The sequence below is a fragment of the Pituophis catenifer genome, unplaced genomic scaffold, assembly GCF_029215685.1.
Source record: "Pituophis catenifer annectens isolate HBS135680 unplaced genomic scaffold, rPitCat1.0.hap2 SCAF_3, whole genome shotgun sequence".
In the NCBI taxonomy this organism is placed as follows: Eukaryota; Metazoa; Chordata; class Lepidosauria; order Squamata; family Colubridae; genus Pituophis; species Pituophis catenifer.
In genome coordinates, this window is record NW_027256883.1 from 148,693,907 (window position 1) to 148,717,612 (window position 23,706).

At 35.1% G+C, this 23,706-nt stretch overlaps 1 protein-coding gene across 2 annotated transcripts in view; it reads right to left on the reverse strand.

Annotated features, from left to right (window-relative positions):
* NFIA (nuclear factor I A) overlaps positions 1-23,706 on the reverse strand; it is a 312,833-nt gene that overhangs the window by 72,279 nt on the left and 216,848 nt on the right. For both annotated transcript variants that reach the window (XM_070941290.1, XM_070941289.1), the window contains exons 5-6: positions 9,616-9,733; positions 4,380-4,507 (exon numbers count right to left, since the gene is read on the reverse strand). In XM_070941290.1, the coding sequence (XP_070797391.1) occupies positions 4,380-4,507; positions 9,616-9,733 (246 nt within the window). The remainder of the gene's footprint in view (positions 1-4,379; positions 4,508-9,615; positions 9,734-23,706) is intronic.

Sequence of the window (23,706 nt, forward strand, 5' to 3'; positions counted from 1 at the left end):
CACAACTTCTGGAGGCAAGCTGTTCCACTGATTAATTGTTCTAACTGTCAGGAAATTTCTCCTTAGTTCTAAGTTGCTTCTCTCCTTGATTAGTTTCTACCCATAGAAGCAATGGGTGGAAACTAATTAAGGAGAGAAGCAACTTGGAACTAAGGAGAAATTTCCTGACAGTTAAAACAATTAATCAGTGGAACAATTTGCCTCCAGAAGTTGTAAATGCTCCAACTTTATTATTTGTTATAAACAACTTAAGGTAGTGAACATATCAAACAGATTTTCCTACTCCTATTTTTCCACAACAACCCTCTGAGCTGAATTGGGCTGATTGAGAGTGACTAGTACAAAGTTACCCAGTTGGTTTTCATGACTAAGGCAGGCTAGAACTTACAGTCTCCCGGTTTCTAGCCTCATGCCTTAAGTAGACCAAAATATTATATTGTATCTCAATATACATATTTTAAATCTATACTTTAAATTCAAGTGATCTCTCCCTTACTTTCAAAGGTAACATTTTGTAGCAATTGGGATTTTCTTAGCATTGCTGTAGCTCTCAAGAATATGATTTTCATGATGATATCCTGGAATTCAATGCCATAACCATAAAATTAGCTAAAGAAGTGCATTAGTCATATTAAAAGTGAAACCTACTTATTCCAAAATGCCAAAATGTGCCATGTGATAACGTCCAACTTCTGTAATTGTTTTCTATTAAGATATTTCAGTTGAGAAATAAGAGAATTCCTCCTCAGTTGCCTTAAGAATGGCTTCTGTTTTGCTTTCTGTTCTACTCTGGGATATCCTGCCTCATTCTTTACAAGGTCTGACAGTACTTATCTAATTTCTTACTGCTCTGTACATATATTTTTCATATAGAGTCCTTGCACTTGTGTATAGAGAGTTAGTTATCAGAAAGCTCCTAACAGAAACTTATAAGCAGAAGATTCCTATTTTCCAAGAAAAAGTAATAAAGAAAGCAGAAGGACCCCTAAGATTCACAGAACTTTCAGAATACATATAAGATTAGCACAAAAGTTATTTCAGAATGTTGTTTCAACAGATTTAGGCATCTCCTCCTAGGATTTATCCAAAATTCACATGACAGCCTCTTACACTCATCCGATGTACAAGACCAAAGCTTTATCCTACCATGGGCATTTGTTACAAACTGCAATGAGAAAAAATTATGAAGCATTCTCTACAACACGATAAAATTAACTCTGGTTTTTGAACTTGCATTTTAATGTCAGACAATAGTACAGTAATAACCTGCTTTATATTACCATTCATGGTTCTTCACTGGCAACCTGCCTATAACTTCCAATTCAAAAAATGCCTGAAAAATATGCAAACAGACAAGCCAACTAGATTGGATCTTCTGCAAAATTATCAATTAATTAAACTTGTTTTTGAGGGGCAATAGTCATATTTTTAAAAACACTGTAGTACTGTAGTTCTGTGCCTAAACTATTTTGGGCACAGAAAAAATAGTCATTTTAACTAAAGAGGTTCATTAAATTAGGCCAGACAACTGTCAATTTTAAAAATGGTTACATTGTTTAAGAAGGGCACAGCATCTTTAGTGGGTTAAAATATGCAATTTTGAGGAAAAAAAGAGAGAAAAAAAGGTAAAAGACAACTTTTTATATTATTCAGCTTCACAGAGTACATTTGATTGTGGCAAATCAAAATAAAATGAATTTTTAAGCCAAGAGCTTTTTAGGTGCATTCACAGCTACGTAACTGATTATGCTAATTTTTAAAATGAAGTCACCTATAGAACTGTAGTGCAAATCCAAGCCTGAAGCTGCATGACTTCCCAAGCAAGTATCTTCATTATCGCCTTTTGCCTTCCTTCTCCGTTAGCAAAAATTTACGTGATGAAAGTGCTGAGATAAAGTTAACGGTAAAGCAGATACCACAAGAGATATTTGAAAAGCAGAAATAATTTACTTCGTGTCTGCTTTGTTTTACTTTGCAGAGTCTTCCTGTGTGAAAGGAAATTCATCTTTTCTGGCAGACTCCAGCCATTCCAGGCCTGAGAACTCCCCAAGCACACTGGAGTGCAGGTAAATGGATGTGAGTCTCCATGAGTATAATATTAGGAGCGAAGATTTAATGCGCTGTTTTGCTTGACTGAGCCACAAATCACAGAAACACAGAATTTGAAAGTCAGAAAGGAGTGGAGTTCCTTTAGTCCTACCCCCTGCTCAGGGCAAGAATCTTGCAATTAAGACAGTGTATTAGGAGACTGAATAAATTTAAAGTGACAACAGAGTTTCAGTGTTTAATATACTGTCTGTCTTGAAACTAAAAAAAGGAACAATACTCCCAAGATACTGTATATCCTGTGTGGATATCCTTAAACTTGTCCATATTCTGTATGATCTTTCCAAAGTTTATTCCAACACTTGCAACAATAAAGCATTAATTTAAATCCACAGTTTTCACACTGTTTGTATGTATGAAATGTTACATTATGATATGCAAGCAATCATGTAATACTGATAAAATTTAACAAAAGGCTTAAAACAGACTTTCTCCCATTTTTTAACTTCAATATAAAAATATTGAAATACATTTCCCCACTAGGTGGAAAGCATACTCTGCCCAGAGTTGAATGAAAAGATGACTTTCTATTTTTTAAAACTTATCTGATGTCAGCACCAGTATATTAAAACAACTAGCAAAGAAAAAAGTCAGAAAAGAAAAAGTGTAAATATCTGATTTTTTTTAAGGCAAGATGAGAATGGAATGAACAGTCCAAATTACTCTGGTGAACATCATCTCAAAGCAATGATTCCGGATTTTAATCCTTTCCTAAACATCCTGTTTATTCCTCATTTATTTATCATTTTGCTTTCTCAGGTCTAATAATTTCATTTTTTCCTTTTCATTTTGCAGCACCTGATACACATTAAGGACATCACTTCTCTCATTTTTACCAGGCCCTCCAGAAATTTATCAGCACCCTGATAAATAAGAGAAATAATTTAATCATCTGAGAAATACTGACCATCAAAAATATTGGCCACTCCCAGATACGTCCCTTGTCTCTCATGCTTTCCAGTCATACAGTTTTGAAACCAGCCCATATAGAGGACCCCGAAATAGTTTCTCTTGGAAGCAATTAAAGAAAAATAAGGCTGATTAAAAAAATTGTTTTATCTAATTTAAATATATCTTGTTCTCAACCATCCCAATGTCAAAAGAGAACCCAGGCTTTATAGGATTTGTGGTTAGAAAACATTAAATCAGATGACTTATGACATTAGAATCCTTCCGCAATGGTTTCCTATACTGAAAGTATGGACGATAAGATGAACTCCCAAGGAACCCAAAAACAGCCTTAATGCTACTTTGCAAGAAACTACACATAAAATAAGTTGTATATCTATATCTCTTTGTGTGTATTGTTTATTGATTGCATGGCTTCCATTTTTTTTTCTGGGTGCAATTCAAGGTGATGGTCATCTTTAAAGCTCTATGTGGCATGGAACCTGGTTATTTACAGCACCATCTTTTGCTAAGAATATCAGCCCATCTTACTAAATCAGATAGGGTGGGCATGCTCCAGATCCTCTCTTTGAAATTTTGTCATCTAGCAGGATCTCGGAAGTAAGCCTTTTCAGTCGCTACTTTATGAAACCCTCTCCTGCTGGCAATTCAACAATTTCCACCCTTGTAGCCTTTTGGAAGGCTGTTGAGACTCATCTTTTTACTTATGGCTGGGATTGTACGGTTAGAAGGTATGGAAGCAGGATACCTGAACCTTCTGTAGGACATCCCAATTATTGTTTTATTTATTGGTTTTATGGCTGTCGTAAGCTGCCCAGAGCTGCTTGATGGGTGGCAATATCTTTTAAATAAATAAATAAATATGTAGTGACTTATACAATATTAAATAAAAAGAGACTTGAAAATTACCTAATAAAGCCATAGTACAAACTTTCAAATTAACAAAAGCACTTCTTTTCCGACAATGCTATGGCAGAATAAAATCAATTTAAGGGAACAATTTGAAAGGTTTTGTGTTTCTTTTCTTTTTTTTTTAAGAAGAATCAAGCATCTGTCGTTTGACAATAAAATACAGTGGCAGCGTACACTCCTTTTGGGGGCAAGCCAATCTAATTGAGAGTAATATTTTGGGATAAGAAAACCTTGACAACCATGGAAACCATTATTCAATACTACAAATGCTTGCCTAAAGAACAAAATGGATATTAACAAAGGATTTACAGCTGCAGATGTATTCAGCTCCCCTAGCCTTTCAAATACCAATTCACACATTAATACTAGTTCTCATCAGAATCAGTAAATGGAGTTCAGGAATGCTAAAAACTCCCCCCTTCCTCCAAAGCCACCTGGGTGACTTTATTTACCTGGCTCCACTTCATGCCATCCACTTGATTGACTCCCACTTCCTGGGGACCGCCCTTGGCTGGTATAGAATGGCTCTTCACCAGGACTGTCCATTTCATCCTCTACAGATTTGAGACGCTTTGTGGAACTAGAATCGAAGCATATACGTATTAATGCACAACCTTGAAGGGAGATAAATAAAATATCAGATTATCTTGCAGGGTTACATTCCAGCACAAATGGCTAGTTCTTATCTATAGATGATGTAGCTACTGCACTTTCTTTTTCCTGTTAACCTTCTGGATCTTTTAACCAGATCTTTTAGCCATCATGCCCTACAGTGGGAAATAAGGTTTTGCTTTCCTTGAGCATTTTCTTGGAGAAAATTGAAGTATGATGGTTAGAGACAAGCAGTTTCTCTGAAAAAAAAAACAGATGGACTTGCATTTCCTTTCAGTTTGGGCAGAAACCAATTTTTAGAAAGAGAAAGGGGAAAAATAAATAAAAGGATGTGATTTCATGTAAAGGGTTCTATGTGTGTGAATGTTCCTTAAGGCATAATATGAGTTTCAGTTACATCTGTAATGGGTATTGGAGATTTAGATACACATCTTGTACATTTTAAGACTGAATTAGATACACCACAACGTAGAGACATCATTGCTAGTGGCTAGCAGCCACCCCTTGCTGTTCATTCACAAAGTATATGTGGAAAGTCTCCATAAGTTTGGGGAATTGTCTGAAACCCACTTTATTGCATTTCCAGATAATAAACGAAATTGTCTTAAAGCTTGCTGTGTGGCTTATTTCCATACTTCTTAAGAAGCTATCCTTAGATATTGGTTGGATCATTCCAAACAGCAGGCTGCATTTATATGCCCCTCTGTTTGTTAAAGAAGAATTCAGAGGTGCAAGATAAGGTAGATTTGTTTTTTAATAGATTCCTATGTGTTATATATTCCTTGAAGCAAATTAACATTTTATAGCTATATGGTACAGTTAGTACCATGTACAGTTCTGGCATGATAAGAGCAACAATATCAAGACTTGGGAGATATTGCTCCTGGCCATATTTGTTTATACTGTACAGGTAGTCCTCATCTTAGAGCCATAATTGGGACCAGAATTTTGGTTGCTAAGCAGGTCACATTCACATTCTCAGTTTTTTCTATTCATGATCATTGAACACTGGTTTATCCTAATCTTGGTTTTGCTTCCTTACAACATCTTTGCTTACATTAATCCTCAAATGCTTACACTGGGCCTCAGTGGCAGACTTCAGATGCAGTGGACCAAATCCAGTCATCATTTTACATGTTGTCTTAGACACGTGTAATATCCCATGTTCACACGTAACATCCTATTTACCATTGGATGAACGTATGAGTCTCAAAGATACTCCTACTTCTGTATTAAACTGTTTATAAATGTATGAAGTGTTGTATCTTTTTATTCTTGATGAATGTATTTTATTCTCCTTATGAACACTGAGAGCACATACATCAAAGACAAATTCCTTGTGTGTCCAATCACACTTGGCCAATAAAGAATTCTATTCTATTCTATTCAGTCAAGGTTCACTGTATTTGTTATTTTTTAATTTTTATAGATTTGACAATTTCCTTATACATGTAGATAATGTTATCTTTGGTACCGTACTTGAATATGGTCAGCGTGCTGTCTGCATAGTTTACATATGACATTTTCTATTTATTTTAATGTAGACATGTTCTTTACAAAGGAATGAATATAGTTGTGTAATTAATTATACCTAGATAAGCAAAATAAATATTTTAGGAAAAGGACAAAATATTGAGAGACCAAATCCATTAAGACCTAGAAATGAAGCAAAATTACTGTTAAGGAGCCAATGAAAGAAAATCTTGGTTTCTTTAGGGTAGAAATCCCAAATTTAGGCCTTGAAGCCAAAAAACCCCACCATTTTTAATTCGTACAGTTCAGAGAAGAAGAGCAGAAAGATGATTATTCCCTCCTTGACATTTACATTTCCTACTTCCTGTAACAATGTTATGGCGTAATATAACCATCATAGTAGCTGACTTGAATTTTGACAAAATAATGTGAGGAATTGGAGAGCTAGGAATCTTTGGATTTCAAATCTAGAGTTAGAAGAACTTACTGAATATTTTTTCCATAACAAGGTCAGAAAAACTACCGTCAGCTTTATGAACTACTGCATTTTTCTATGTAAAAAATAAAGCAGACCCTTCAGAGCCTAAAATTTTGACTATTATGTGAACTCAGAGACATTTTTTTCTATAAAATCTCTATTAAAAGTAATAATCTATTAAAAGTAATAAATCTGTATTAAAAGTAATAAAGTAATAAAAGTAAAAGTGGCTTATTTTGTGGGCGTGGCTTGATGGTCAAGTGACAATTCTTTAGGATTTAGCAGAGGTACTGGTCTACCAGGCTTTTAACTGCTTGCAGAGCTGTACCGGTCTACCCATTTATTTTTGCAGGCACTGGTCTACTCATGTATTTTTGCAGGCGCCGGTGTACCCATTTATTTTTGCAGGCATCAGTCTACTCATGTATTTTTGCAGGAACTGGTCTACCCATTTATTTTTGCAGGCACCGGTCTACCACCAAATTGCCTTTTACCACTGATCAGCTGTAGGGCAGCCCTTTGAAGCCCCACGGCAAGAGTTTAAACAGTTTTTTTCCTTATAGCCCATCAGCTGCGACTCAGGAGGCAGCAATAGATTGGGGGTGGGGCCAAATAAAAGGTAAGAATAACATGGGATGGGGGAGCAGAACCGGTTTGGTGACATCATATCGTCACTGCTACCGACTCAGTGGAACTGGGCGGAACCGGGAGGAACCCACCACTGAAAGGCAGGTGTATTACACAAATATGGTAAATATAAATGGGCATGTATAGTTGTATGACCTCAGCTGCTCTTATATTTCATTTGATCTCATAAATGGCTAGTCATTTATTTTTAAAATAATTGTAATAAGAGTCCTGTCATAGCTGAGGAATGATAAAAAAAACCCTCTGATCCCTAAGTTTATGAGGAAATGCAAATGTCAACAACAGATTTTTCTTACCATACAATCATCGCCTCAATCATTTTGCTAAGCAACAATCCTAAAATGTACTTTGAAGTAAATTTACTAGAATCAATATAAGTATGCTTCTAAGTAAATACATTTAGAAGTGAATAATTTAAGACTTTTTTGCCTTACAAAAGCAATATGAGGAAGCAGCAAAAATACTGTGCAGCTATTCATTACTGATGCTATTTTACTTAGCTTCTTATCTGTATCAGGTATTTGTAGAAGCAGATAAGAATGACAGCTGTGCTTTACTTTTAAGTATCATTGATATCATGTCTATTTTAACAATCTAGATTACGTGACCATGGGGATGCTGCAATGGTCATGAGAAAAATGGTCATAAGTCACTTTTTTCAGTGATGTTGTAACTTTGAATATCACTTAGTGAACTGTTGTAAATCAAGGACTACCTGTATTGTAGGTTTAACTATATTTTAAAATTCTATATATAACAATATGTGGGACAACTTTACAATCATGTTACTTCCATAAGACTTTCTTCTTTTGCTGAACACATATAAAGGAGCTCTATGTTAGTTATGAAGCAACCAAATGCTGCAAAAGGAGTTAATATGATAGTTTTATTATTTATTGGCCTAACATTTTATTTTGAGCTGATTTTTAAACAACAGTTGTTCAAACATACATGATTTTTCTCAGCAAATGTTCTTACAATAGCATCAACCTTTTCATCTAGTTGTTCACTGTTCTTGCAACGTTCTGCAAGCTTTTCTATTCTACTGTAGAATCTCTTTACAATATCACAGTCCTAACAATTTAAATGTGTCTTACACATATGGAGCAGAAATGTGAATAGAAAACATGGTTTATTGCTATATAAATGATCTGGCAAAGCTCTGATTGTGAGCATTCCCTTCCCAAGGTGTCTTTTTTTTTATTACTGTTAAACATAAGAAATGAATATGTTACTTCTCTATTTCCCTTAACTTGCTGCAATGATTTGATTTCTTCTTCGTGATCTTGCAGTTTGCTGAATTAGGACATTATGGAGGGGAACAGAATCCTCACACACTTATGAAAGTTAATAGAAAAAGAGAAAAATCACGGCCTCTTCTTATATCTTAATTTGGTAGTCTATATCTGTAAAGGATTTTACAAGTTGTTCTAATGTTTCAGATGTCTCAGAAACTGAAAATACTGCTGGTCCAAACAATGTTGTTAACAAATGTTGTAACTGTAAATATTGCATTTAGGTTACATATGGTAGATGGTATTAGTATCTTAATACAGAGTATGTTCAAAATTCATAATCATCTATCATTTGGTTCCATTTAATTTTTCTATGTCACCATCTTTTTTCCAATTTTTAAAATTAAGTTTCCCCATAAAGTCAACTCCTCATGAGAAAAAAGGTCATTTAAAAAAAAAATTGGTTGCCAAGCATCTGAATTTTGATCATTGGTGCATGCGGAAGTTGCAATGATTATAATGTGAAGACCTGTTATGCTACTTTTTTCAGTGCTGTTTTAACTTCAAACAGTTACTAAATGAATTGTTATAAGTTAAGGAGTACCTATATTTTGATCTAACTCCTGAAAGATCAAATAAAGATACTCTGTTTGTTTGTTTGTTAGGTTAATATCAAGCCCTTTATCCAGGAGTTCAAGGCGGTGTATATAGCACTCTCCTCCTATTTTCACATCTGTGAGGTATGCTGGGCCACGAGAGAAGGACCTTGTCTGCTTACAATAGGCAAAAAGAATGACATATCATAAGATGCTATTGCACAGGTTGCTGGTTAAAAGTAATTGCAGTGCCATAGTTGTTAAGTTTCAGAGGAAATGGTGAAATGGTTACTGCTACTTACTTTTCTAAAGATGATTGTACATAACTTGCCACTTGAACAATTGACCCTAAGTGCAACATTCATGGATTAGATGTGCAAAGAGCAATTCCTGCTTGAAATCTAATGGTGTGGAGGCCCTTTCATGCCTTTATTTTTTTGTGTAAAGCAACTTAGTTTATTACTTCAGTAATTTTGTTATGCCAGCATAAACTTTGAACCTTGTAGAAATAAAGTCATATCTACTGTTGGGATTTATTTTGCAATAGGACTCTAGGTAGCTTTCAATTTCTATCCATATTGGATTGCTCCAAACACTTATCATGTCACAACCTTTTAATTCAACAAAGATACTATACAGAAATTACCTGGTAGAAGAGGTGCTTGGTAAAGATCTCCTCATTGCTCCTGGGCTCATACTGTAATACGAGGAACTTTCCAAATCTGAGAGTGAGAAATTAGGGCCTGTTCCTGCAGCTATTGGTGCTGGAAAAAAAGAGGGGAAAAATCAGGAAGTCTTCTTCATTTTGATGACTTGACCCAGCATAGAAATCAAAAGATACAAGTTAGCTGGCACTATAACATTAAGGCATTTTTCATTTAAACTTTTCTTTGCAAATATTTTTTTCTAAAAGAAAACTCTAACTTTTACTAATATATTGTGCTACTCCTGAAAACCTTTCCTCATGACTGATACATTGGGTAACAACCAATTCTCACTACTTATTGTTCTGTGAAATGCTTGTAACTTGCTATTGTTTCTTTTGATTATCACATGCATGCAATAAAGTGATTTATTTATATATTAACAAAAATACTTCCAACTTTTTCCTCTGCAGAGTAAAAGAAACCATGAATCTATTTCTGTCAATAATATGGATTTAATATTCACATATGATGTCACTGAAGCTCTTTCCAGTTAAGCATTACATTGTCTGATACATATGCAGTTAACACAGTTTTTGATAAGAATCTAAGCCCATTCTTGCCTCTTATAAGGAAACTATTTTTTTCAAGAATTAAGAGTTATTATGTATATTTCAATTGGATTTCAACTATTGCAAATAAGAACACTGCACAAAACTGGTTATTCAATCATAGGCTTATTCACAAATTCATATTCATCACTCTGAATTCATCACAGGTATTAAATTGCATACTATTCTTCATCAATGGCTGCAAATAGTTATATTTTCAGTTGTAATTATTGAAGGTTTTACAGCTACACATTCATTACTGAATGGAGCAGCTCATAGCTATATCCTGTTCTGGGCACCGAATTCTGGGCACTGAGCACCATGGGCAGTCAAACTATCCTTTGACATTACATATGAACAATTCTTCACAAAAATAGTAATATGCAAGTATCATTAAATTACAACAAGCAATAACACTGCATATTTATTCATTTAATTCTTTTCAGTGCAGTATTATATGTATTAAACAAAGGCCATGAAAATAAATGAAATATTTCATTTATACATTTCTATTACTCTAATGCAGGGATGTCAAACTCGCGTAGTCATGGTGGTATCATGTGATGTATCGCAACTTTCCCCCCCTTCGCTAAACCGAGCATGGGTGTGGCCAGCCCGTGACACATCTGGCCCGTGGGCCACAAGTTTGACAGCCCTGCTTTAATGAATCCTGATATAAGAAAAACAAAGCTGTCTGCTCTACTGCAAGGACAACTGCAATTATCAACACTGACTATGGAGTTTGCTCCAGATCTACTCCTGGTCATGTAGCACCTGAAAAATGATGCACTGTGCACCTAACAATACTAAGTATAATTAATAGTTTAACATTTGACAAATAAGAAAATCACTGAATAAAACCAATTGATGAGAACTAGATAACAGTAGCCACTACATTAAGATGAGCTTCTGCAACAATGGCTTTTACAGCTGAAATGCAGAGATAATATGCATTATAATCCCTTCTCAGTCTGGTGGAAGAAAATGAGAAATGAAAACTGGCATGGCCTCAGCAGAGTGTCACAGGCTCAAACCCCCTTGAGAACTTGAAGAAAATAAGATTTTACTTAGGAAAACCGAGTGCTAAAGAGTAACTGCACAAAAAATCAAACATATATATATATATATATATATATTCTGTATATATCACAATCAGATAATATAAAACTCTTTTAAGAAGTTCCTACAGCATGTCCGTTTTAATGTAATACCACACTATTTCACTGGACCTCAAAGGGCTTCTCAACAGCTAACTCAGAGGTAAACACAGTTCTTCTGATTCAATTTGGTCTACCGAGATTCTCTACTACAGGGATGACCATCTGTAGATGGCCTGTGTCCTGTCAACCCCATCACCCTTCCCCCCCCAAAGCAATATTACCACAAAACACACTCTATTTTCTACAAAACAGGTTATCATGATCTGAGGTCCTTTCCACCCATGCCATAGAATGAAGTTGGGACTTTGGACATGCAAAGGATGGTTCATGCTCTAAATTACAATACATGAAATAGTAGATAGGGTCTGGCTGTAGCATACAAAAACAGGTTGCACTAAGAATACAATCCTTATATTGTTCCCTTGATACTGTTGAATTCATGTGCTCTGATACATGTGCTCTGATACAATGCATTTTAAGAGCACAGAAGAAAAAAAAAGAATGTTATTAAAATGGGAATTAGTCTGTTGTGATCTTTAAAAGAAATGAACTTAGAAAATAAACTTATTTACTACCTAATTATACTATGTTTCCTGTACAATTGGTGAATGAAGTTAAGAAAAAAGGGACATTATAAAATTAACTCATTTTATCAATTTGTGCTGTCTGCTAGAGTTTCCTGACATGGAGACAAGGGGCTGTAAAACTGATAAATTTGCATGGAAAAAGAAACCAGTGTAAGTAATTTGTGTAAAAGGTAACAGAGACATGGACTGCTATAATTCAGACACCCTGCAGATAGCAAACTGCTGCAGTAAGAACACTGATTGGTTAGAAAAATGACCACACTGCAGTCAGTCTGACTTAAATGGAAATCAATCATAAAGGTACACTCTGCAGTATCTACTTTATAATTTTAGCAACTTCTTGGCCAAACATCCTTGTGTTTTAAAAACCATTTCCTTGATAAATTTTCTCTCGTGAAAGACCTGTAGAAGGTCCGGCTGAAAGATTAATCATGAATTCTAAGGGCCAAATCATACTCTATTTTTTATCTTTTTTTCAATACAAGAGACAAACTTCAACAAGAAGTAATGATAAAAATAATAAGAAGAGAAACCCAACCCTTTTGATAATGTTGATACAAACATATGTGTTTGTACATATACTGATATATACCCTGCTTATATCTCAAGGCTTCCATTTGGTAGATGGACAGCCAGATATAGTAAGTGTGCTTAAATAAATAAATTACAATTTTAAAGAAAAATGCAAATTTTAAAAAATCGATATTAAATATTGAACTTATTGTATGATAAAGATGATTAGGAAACATTTTGTTAATATAATTGAAAAACTGAAAGTAAATGTAAATTAATAATTAGATGACGATTTCTTTGACATTCTTTGTTTCTATGCTAATTTTTGAATAGAGATATTTAGATTCTTAAATTACATACATTGGTATAGATGTTTTTATCATTTTTTTCATATAAAATAATCCCAGATGGGATTCTAATGCCCCCCTCCCTCTCTTTAAATAGATATAATCTTATTTATATTCCCTTTATTTCTCCACAGAGCACTGAGGATGACTTATAGAAAGATAAAACAGAAATGACAAAATGTATGAATAAAAACAATGTAATTAAAATAAAGGCTAAATTAAAATGTATCATATCATTAAACTAATTAAAAATATATATTTTAGTTTCCCAAAGATTTGCCAAGTTTTTTCTTGTACCAACAGAGAAAAATGAATTAATTTATTTTGTTGCATACCAAACAAGCAATACATGGAAAGTAGTATTAACTGCCAACAGTTGTGAAGTAATTTTCTAAATTTCTTTGCCCAAATAAATAAATAATGAGCATTGCTGCTAGGGATGTTAATATGTCGGGATCTGACTTCAGCTCCTTCAGCACAATCTAGGAAGTATTTGATTGCTATAGTAATTTTAGAAGGGTAAAATACAGTTTTTCCTCAATTTACAACCACAATTGAGTCCAAAATTTCTGTTGTTAAGTGAGTTTTGCTCCATTTTACAACCTTTCTTGGCACAGTTGTTAAGTGAATCACCACAGTTGATAAGTTAGTAACATGGTTGTTAAGTGAATCTGGCTTCCTCATTGGTTTTGCTTGTCAAAAGGTTGCAAAAGTTGATCACATGACCTTGGGACACAGCAACGGTCACAAGTATGAGTCAGCTGCCAAGCATCTAAATAGTGATTACATGTTCATGGGGATGCTACAAAAGTCATAAATGTGAAAAATGGTCATAAATCACTTTTTTCAGTGTCGTCGTAACTTTGAATGGTCACTAAATGACAGTTCATTAAATGACCTATTATTAAGTTGAGGGCTACCTGTATCATCTATTAAATGCCTTTTTCATAAATTCCTGATGACTTCCCAAAAGAAGGATTGGAGGCTCCAGCTGGTCCAGAATGCGGCCACGCAGGGGATTATGGGAGCGACGGGGCGCTCCCATGTGACACCTCTCCTGCGCGAGCTGCACTGGCTCCCGATGGTCTTCCGGGTGCGCTTCAAGGTGTTGGTGACCACCTTTAAAGCGCTCCATGGCTTAGGACCGGGATATTTACGAGACCGCCTTCTGCTACCAATAGCCTCCCACTGGCCAGTACGCTCGCACAGAGAGGGCCTCCTCAGGGTGCCGTCCGCCAAACAGTGTTGGCTGGCGACTCCCAGGGGGAGAGCCTTCTCTGTGGCGGCGCCCGCCCTCTGGAACAACCTCCCCCCAGAGATACGTATAATACCAGACCTCCGGACTTTTTGTCGGGCCCTGAAAACTTATTTATTTCACCTAGCTGGGCTGGCTTGATCCCATAGTTTTGGTTAATTTTAAATTGATCTTAATTGGGTTTGTTTTAAATTGCGGCCAAAAATATTTAATTATTTTTAAACTGTTTTTTAATTTTGTATGTTCTGTTTTATTCTGGCTGTTCACCGCCCTGAGTCCTGTTGGAGAAGGGCGGTATACAAATTAAAACAAACAAACAAACAAACAAACAAACAAACAAACAAACAAATAAGAGGTTCAAGCTGATTTGTTGAGTTCAGATTTCAAATCTTCCCATATGGGATATGATACCTTTGTGTGTATTACAAGTCCATATGCATCATTCTTCATATATTTTTAATTAACCTAATTGATGAAATATGGTACAATTAAAAAGACCTTCAACTTACGTTACAAAAAAAATCAGGTCCGAATCTATGAAAAATTCTATTGCAAAAGGTTTTGAAAAGACATAATAAAATCTCTGATACCAAACAGTCCTTTTTTATTTACATTTCTTCTGCTGGCTACATGTACCAAGTGCTCAGGTGACCAAGGAACAGAAGAAGGGAAGAACAAGAAACTACATGTTGTTACCAACTTTTCCTGATCGCTACTAAAATTTCAAATAAAGATTCAAATAATAAGAATAATCATTTTTCATCCAAATTCCAAAACAAATCTACCAAAAAGGAGAATAGGCATCGAGAATAATTTCTCGATGCCTATTCTCCTTTTTAGTAGATTTGGTTGAAAATCAAAAGTCTATGGCTGGAGAAGGCTAATCTAAAAAGGTGGAGATTAGTACGCCTAAATGGATCAGTCACACTGTCTGGTACACAGCAGAGGAAAAATACCTGAACATTGCCATTGTGCACAATGTCCCTACCTGCAATGCCAGAAAATATTTCAAAAGCCATAGCGTAGCCAGCAAGGCTCCCCTTGGAACATGCGAGTAGATATTTGGAAGGATGTTATAAGATCCAGTCCTAACTTGAATTTTATTGAACATTTTTTGCACTCCTAATAATATGAATGATCTTATTGTATTTATTTACTTATTTACTTGAGTGATTTCTATGCCATCCAGTTCTAACAAATGATGCAAAATAAAGTAGAAAGAACTTAAATAAAATAATAATAACAACATCCAAAACTTTACAAACCCATTTCTATCCAATACACACTGAAAAAAAAATTGTATCGACCAATCAGCAGAAAATGGATCCACAAATATTAAACTTTCCTGTCCATCATGACATTTGATCAGTTATGGCTTTTATGTAATACCTTTAAATAAAATAAAATGTAGACTAGATTATCGTTCTTAATTTAGTCAGTATGTTTGAAGCCCAACCAAAGCCTGATTTTAGTCCAGACATACTCATGCTATTCTGTGCAACCTAGGTTCTCTTACTTAGATAGTTCTAATCTAGACAGGTTCTGCAGTCTAATACTACCTTGCAAGCCAATAGATTGTTGCCTAAAACCCTACCAACCTCAAAATGCACACAATCAGGATGCAGAGAGCCTTTTTATCAATGATGATTAACTTATTTGATAAAGCTTGCCCTCAGGTAAGTAGCCACACGACCTCATCTTTTAACACTATCAACAGCATATCTGTTCAGACATATGCCTGTAGTTTGATTAGACCTACCACTAGTTAAATATGGATAAGTTAAATATGTATAATCTATATTCCAATTATATCTTCTGTCTTCATATTACCATTTAATAGGCTCATTTAAGAGGCTTCATTTAATTTTACATTAATAGCTTAGAGCTTGGGGGCACATACCAATATCATGGAAGAGATACAAGCCAACCTTCATATATACGTGTGTGTGTGTGTGTGTCTATATAGATATAGATATACAGTATATAAAATGTAGACTTGAAGCCTGACTACTTGATTTGGTATGATGTGATTAAATTTTTTTCTTTTACTGAATTAGTGGGAAGTATGAATTTAAGAAATATATTCTTTAACTATATATTTATACATTTAGCTTATAACTTTTATTTATTTATTCATAAAAATGTAAAATCAAGAGTTCCAGCAGCAAGCAAAATTTTTAGGAGCACAATAGGTTGGGATGATTGTTTCAAACAAAATAGAATTCTTACTGATCTCAAAAGGAGTGTGTACTTTCCTTTTGTTGCATTTATCTGAATTGTAAAGGGCAGGTCAATAAATATTTTTCTCTTAAAATGTGTATGTTCTGTACATTTATGGCTTACACCAGACGTCTTCAAACTTGACAGCTTTAAGACTTGTGGACTTCAACTCCCAGAATTCTCCAGCCAGCATAGCATAGCATAGCTGGCTGGAGAATTCTGGGACTTGAAGTCCACAAGTCTTAAAGCTGCCAAGTTTGAAGACCTCTGGCTTACACTATTAATCTCTTTTCAGTGTATGGGTCATCCAAAACTGGCTTTGGCTCCACATATATTTTGGTAAGTAGAACAACAACATTTCAGAATATTAAATTGGTTAAATAAGGATGATATAATAATAACATCTTTTCAGTACTAGATACTTTCGTCAACTGATCAAAATAAGGGAGGAAAAAAGATGTGGAAAATATGGCTGAAATTTGTGGCTAGGTTTTTGTCTTTTCATACTATTGTATTAAGTTTATGTAAGAAAGCTTTGTATAATATCGCAGATACAAAATCATTTTAACATTACTTCTACAGCACACTATTGACCATCTAATTATACTGAATTTCATTTATATACATAGGTGACCACTAAATTTATGGAGACTTTTTATACTGATTTAATAGAATATTGATTGAGAGCAAGGTTGGAGTGGGTTGCCATTGAATAGTGTAGTGTCATGCAAAATCCAATGATGCAACATCATCTATTTAAAACCTATAGCTATTTTATATTATATTTCATTTTGTTTTACCTTTTTACGTCTGAATTCAAATGGCAGGCTTTGTGGAAAGCCAAGTTTCCAAATAAATATTTTTCATGCTATCATGCTATTGAATTTAACTACCTCTTGAATGAAAGGAGAAAGCTTGCAGTGTTCTACATAAGGAATCAACACAGTTAATGTATAATGCAAGGGATCCTAAGAATTATAGATCCCACAAATGTCTATTTTTCAACATGCCAGGTAAGTTCTCAGTTTATGACCACAACTGGAACTTCCATTGCTAAGCAAGGCAGTTTTTAAGTGAGTCATGCCTGCTTTTACAAACTTTTTTATTTTTGGCCATGGTGGTTAAATGAATCGCTGAAGATGTTAAGTGATGAGATGTGGAGTGTAGTCTGGATTTCCAAGAAGGAAGAGACAGCGAAGTTTGGATACTTTGCTTGGGATGTTTGGATATTTTTAAGGAGGAACTATCCTGGAAGAGGGTGAGGATAGTTCCTCCTTAAAAGTTTTCAGAGTATATGTTTAATGATGCAAGTAGTAGCTTTAGTTTCACAAGATTTTTGTCTATAGATGAGATATAGTAAGAAAACTGCTTAGCAGTAATTCTGCATGTCTTTAGTTTTGGAGCTTGACACATGAGATCATTAAGAGAATTTGGCATCTCCCACTGATTTTGCTTATCAGAAGCCAGCTGGGAAGGTCTCAAATAATGATCACATGAGCCTGGGACACTGCAAATATATTAAATATATGCCCACTGCCAAATGCCTGAAATTTGATTACGTGACTGTGGGAATGCTGTAATGGTTGTGAGATTACAAGTTGTCTCATCATTCTTGTCACCCGTCTCCTCCCACTTGTGACTGCAGGACTGTAACTTTGTTGCTTGTATCCTTGAGATTTATATTGATTGTTTCCTAGTATGAATTGATTGCTTATTGTACCATATGATTGTCATTGGGTGTTGTGCCTTGTGATTCTTGACGAATGTATATTGTCTTTTTATGTACACTGAGCGCATGTGCACCAAAGACAAATTCCTTGTGTGTCCAATCACACTTGGCCAATAAAGAATTTCTATTCTATTCTATTCTATTCTATTCTATTCTATTCTATTCTATTCTATTCTATTCTATTCTATTCTATTCTATTCTATTCTATTCTATTATTTCATTTTTTTCAGGGCCATTGTACCTTTGAATAGTTGCTAAATGAACAGTTATAACCAAGGACTTACCTGTATTTTTACTTGAACAAGATCAACTCTTGGATCAGACTGCACATAAACAAAAAGTCCTGACATCCTGCTGTTTTAACTCTTACTAAAATCCATTATTGTTGAGATGACAGCATAATTACAGACAAAATGCAATGTAAGAGTATGTTATCAATGTTTAATTAATTAAAGGAGACTGAACAAGGAACACAGTAAAGTGTCAGCCCTGGTTCAAATGCTTTGCTGGAAACCCTTTGAAGTCTTTGAAATATGAAGGCAGATTGTTACTATGGTGGTACCTTGGTACTCAACTGCTTTGAAACTCATCAATTTGGTACTCAAAGCATTTTGACACAAAAAAAATTGTTTGGTACTCAAAAGCACAAGCTAGATCTTGTTTGGGTAGGCTGCCGTGTGACTCACTACATTATTTCTTATGAGAAAAATCTGTTTGATACTCTTCATTTTTGGCACTCCTAGAACCAATTAATGATGAGTACTAAGGTACCATTGTATATAATTTCCATTTATCAAGAGTTATATGCTTCCATGATCTCATATCGTTAGAGTATTCAAACAGGTCTCCTAGTGAATCTTTGGAAAGTTCTGACTAAATCCTACTTGCCATTTTGACCTGCTTAGATAGTTATTGTCTGAAAACTGCCCAAAATACATAAATCTCTTGCAGTTAGCATCAATATTCTGAAATGCATATCTTTTTCATATTATTATAAAATTAATCATATATATATATAAAATTTTCATAATGAAGAAAGGAGTGGTGATCAAAACAGCTTCCCTTTGGCCAATCCCTAGATATTGGCCAAAGGGGTGGCCAATATCTGACCTGGAGGGGTGATTATTTAGAGGAGAACCACCTAAAATCCTAGAAATCCAATATTTTAAAATCTAGGAGGGAATTACCACAAGTAATGGAGTAAACATTCTGCAGTGAATTTTTAATGTAGAGGGCAGTAAGAGGGCAAGGCTCATCCTTCTCCTTTCTAGCAAATAACAAGAAATACCAGAATGTAGAAAAAAAAATAAGTTGCATAGTTATAGAGTGCCTTTTGAATAAAGGCATGTAAAATTATTCCCTGCTGCCTCTGATGAAGACTGACTTCTACAGAAACTATGCGTTCCCAGAAGCCAGCTTTGCTTACCCCATTGGACAGTCTCACACAGACTGCTTCAAAAATAATATTTTTGAGGTGATAGATCAGATAGCTGTGGAAAGGTGGCTCTCTAAAACACAGTCAAACAATGCAAAAGCACGCATGCTGTTTCTGGTTGAGGCAGAAGGATGCAAAAATACCCAGAATCACTGAGAAGCTGTTTGGGATATGCCCTACTTTTGTTGTGGTCCGCCAGCAGCCTGTGGACCTGGCAGCGGAGTTGGACAGTGAGGAGGGCATGTGATCACCTTTTATGACCTTCTGGCAAGCAAAGTCAATGGGAAAGCCAGATTCACTTAACAGCCATATTACTAATTTAACAACTGCAGCGGTTCACTTAAAACCAGTGTCAAGTAAGGTTGAAAAATGGAGCAAAACTCACTTAACAAATGTCTCATTTAGCAACAGAAATTTTGGGCTCAGTTGTGATCGTACGTCATGGACTACCCGTAGTAAGGGTAGATCAATGGCTACACATTGTGTTCTCTGAGACTTCTTGGCAATTTCATTCTCCTCTTATCTTCTGGGTTATTGCTACAGTACTAAATTGCCAGTGAGAAATGCTGCTGCTTTGCTAGAGCCTTACAATGGTTTTCAAGTCATAAAGAGGATGTTTCACCTCCCAAAGTGATTTTGGGGAGGCATGTTCTACATGAGCAATCACTATTGTCTTTATTGCTTTTAAGCAACAGTGATTCATGCTGTACAACAGGAGAATTATTGCAAGTCCCAAACACTAGGGTGCCGCCTTATGCCAATCTAAGGATTTTATTCTAGTCCACTATTGCAAAGACTGTTCAACATACCTGATGGCAACAGCAGAGTGTTATTTTCCAGTTGTTGTAAGTTTATCTAACCTTTGTAGATTTTGATTTATTTTTTTTAATGGAATCAGGTAGCAATTTAAAATATTGAGAATATATTTAAAATCAGCAGCACCCAAAAACAATCATATTTCTTCAAATGATGTGCTTGTTAGGGAGAAATCCTCAGCTAATACTTTAAGAATATTTCATTGAATGGGATATCTCCTGAAACTGAGATTGAGAACTCGTACACACCCAGATATCTCTATACAGTTTAAATGGGAAATTGCTGATAAGTATAGCATCCAAGCAGATAAATGCTTTCCACTGAAATGAATGGGGTTATATTTCTAAAGGTGTATTGGATCTAGCTACAATTAAAACTACAAAATATAAGGAAAGACTTCCAGGAAAGAAATGATGGACTGAAGAAAAAACTCCATGAAAAGCAGTGCTGACAACTGTAGTGGAATGAAGAGCCACTGAGTAGACTGCTCTTCGATAATTCCTCTCTGGACAGGGAGAGGGCTTGAGATCACCCACCAGTGCTCCAGACAGTTGCTCCTTGTACGTCTCCAGCAGTTTTAATGCTCTGGGAGATGAGGGAATAGCCAACTTGCTCAAACTGCAATCTGTGCCTTTGAAATGACACATTTTCTAATCAATTCCAGAAATTGCTTGTTGATTGCTTTTCAGCTGTTAGGAATCTTGGGACTGACAAGAGTTATAGTACAAAGTGAGTTTTCTTCAAATCTTAGAAAAAGTAATTTTAAATACAAACTTAAGGACTGTAAAAGAAACTTTGATTTTAGAAAGTCACAGACTAAGAGTTCAGATAAACTTGAAATAAGATTTTGGAATTAATTATAAAGAATGCTTCTGGTGGAATAATGCTTCTGTTTGAATGTTTTAATATATATATTAAATGCTTTCGTGTGTGTGTGTGTATATGTGTGTGTGACTTTAAAAATTGGACACTAGAGAGAACTAGAAGCAACTAAAGCATTGAACATACAAAAGAAAGTGACCAATGTCTTAATAATAAAAAAAGGAATATACAAATATCAAACTAAGAGAGTGACCTGGATAATTTTCATATATTGGATGTACAAATATGTACACTGAGAGCATATGCATTAAAGACAAATTCCTTGTGTGTTCAATCACACTTGGCCAATAAAGAATTCTATTCTATTCTATTCTATTCTATTCTATTCTATTCTATTCTATTCTATTCTATTCTATTCTATTCTATTCTAAATGAAGTTTGTTAAAAGTTCTTTAAAGAGTTTTGGGAGAAGAGACAGAGAAAAAAAATGAAAAGTTCTAGAACATTATTTGAAGGGACTAATCAAGGTGGAAGTAAAAGGAAGAAATATAAAGTTGGTTTATTTGATCAAAGTTAGTATAGATATGTTGTTATCTTTGATAACCCTTAAGGGACTTTTCTGATGAAGATTGACAAGATTTTAAGGATTTGTTCATAGATAAAGAGATAAGATATGGGGAAAAGAGACCATTTACTGTATTTTAAGAAAAGATGATAAGTTATTAAAATAGTTGTGATGAAGGGTGAAGTCATTTCTTTATACATTTATTTTTCTTCACTATGCTTTTATTTTTTATTTTTTTCTTTCTGAAATTTACTTTTCTGCCTTACCTTACATTTTTATTTATTTTTAATTTGTATTAATTTTTACCATAATTGTAATTTTTAATAGCATTACTATTAACAAACTACAAAAAAATGAAGATAGCAATAATTACTGGAGTAAAATTTTGACTCTGGGCTTTACTAAAGCTGAAAATCTTCATAACTTGAAGTTTTTGCCCTAGTACAAAAGCATTCTCCTTGTCTCCTTGGACTGTAGATTGTGTCACAGTAAAATACAACCAAGAAATCTTTGATCAATAGAATGGGGTGGTGACAGGTACTCTTCATTCAGTGTTGTTAGTGATTATTGACAAACTGGTAATGATCATACTGCAGCATGCCATTCAGACTAATGACATTAGCATTCTGTAAAGGTCAAAAGAATGGCTAAAAAAAAAAAAGACTGAGTTGTGTATGGGTTAGATCTCAGAAACCCTAAACATAAGTCATATTTAAGAGTACAGAAAAAATTGAACTTCTATTTCACAAAGAAAGGGTATGATTTTACAACAGGGTAGAAACCTATCCTTAAGGTTCCTAAAATCGGTGTCTCTATAAATCAATGTACAAGTTAGTTGCTGAACCTACATGGTCATAGACAACAGACATGTAATCTTTGTGCTATGGTCTGTAAAGATAATTCTGAAAACAAATCAACAGCCACTGAAATGATTTAGATTAGGGGGTAGGCAGCGTCTTTATGAAACTATCCAATTTATAAACACACAAACACACACACACACACACACACACACACACACACACACACACACACACACACATATGGGTTACTACCGGTTCAATCCAGATCTTGCAAACTGGTAGTAATGGTGGTGGGAGGCTCCGCCCACCCACCCAGACGTCATCATAGATGCTCTGCACTTGCGCAGAAGCTCCGCGCACGAGCGTGCACATGTGTGTGCTTCCGTTGCGAACCAGTAGCAAAGGTAAGTGGAACCCAACCCGTGGTGCATACACACACACACACACACACACACTCACACACACACACACACACAAATTTATTATTTATTTATTGGTTTGATTTATATGCCGCCCTTCTCCGGAGACTCAGGGGCGCTTACAATGTGTTAAGCAATAGCCTTCATACTTTTGTATATACCTGCTTAGTAGGGCTTTCGGCCCCCCCAAGTGGTGTTCTTTTTTATATAAAGTCAGCTTATTGCCCCCACAAACCGGGTCCTCATTTTACCTACCTCAAAAGGATGGAAGGCTGAGTCAACCTTGAGCCTGGTGAGATTTGAACTTGCAGTAATTGCAGGCAGCTGGTGTTACTTAACAGCACTTTAATCTGCTGCGCCACCAAGGCTATGTGTATGGTATACACACACTACACACACACTACCACTGAAATGGTTTAGATTAGGGGGTAGGAAGCCTTGTTATGAAACTACCCAATTTATTTATATATGTGTGTGTTTGTACACACATGTACATATACACAAGCAAATACATATACACACACACACATATGCATATACATTACACACACACACACACGCACACACACACACACACGCTATAATGTATTATATATATGTACTTTATACATATAAAGCTAGTGGTGGGCTTTCCATGAGCTCAGAATGATACTGGATATTGGAATGTTATGCTAAAGCATGTGAGCTTCCATTAATTTTTTAAAATTAAATTATCTTTTAAAAAAACAGACTGAGAACAGAACATGACAGATGCTAAAAGTGTCTATGCTTGCATGGTACCACAAACAGCAAATTATCCACATCTCATTTT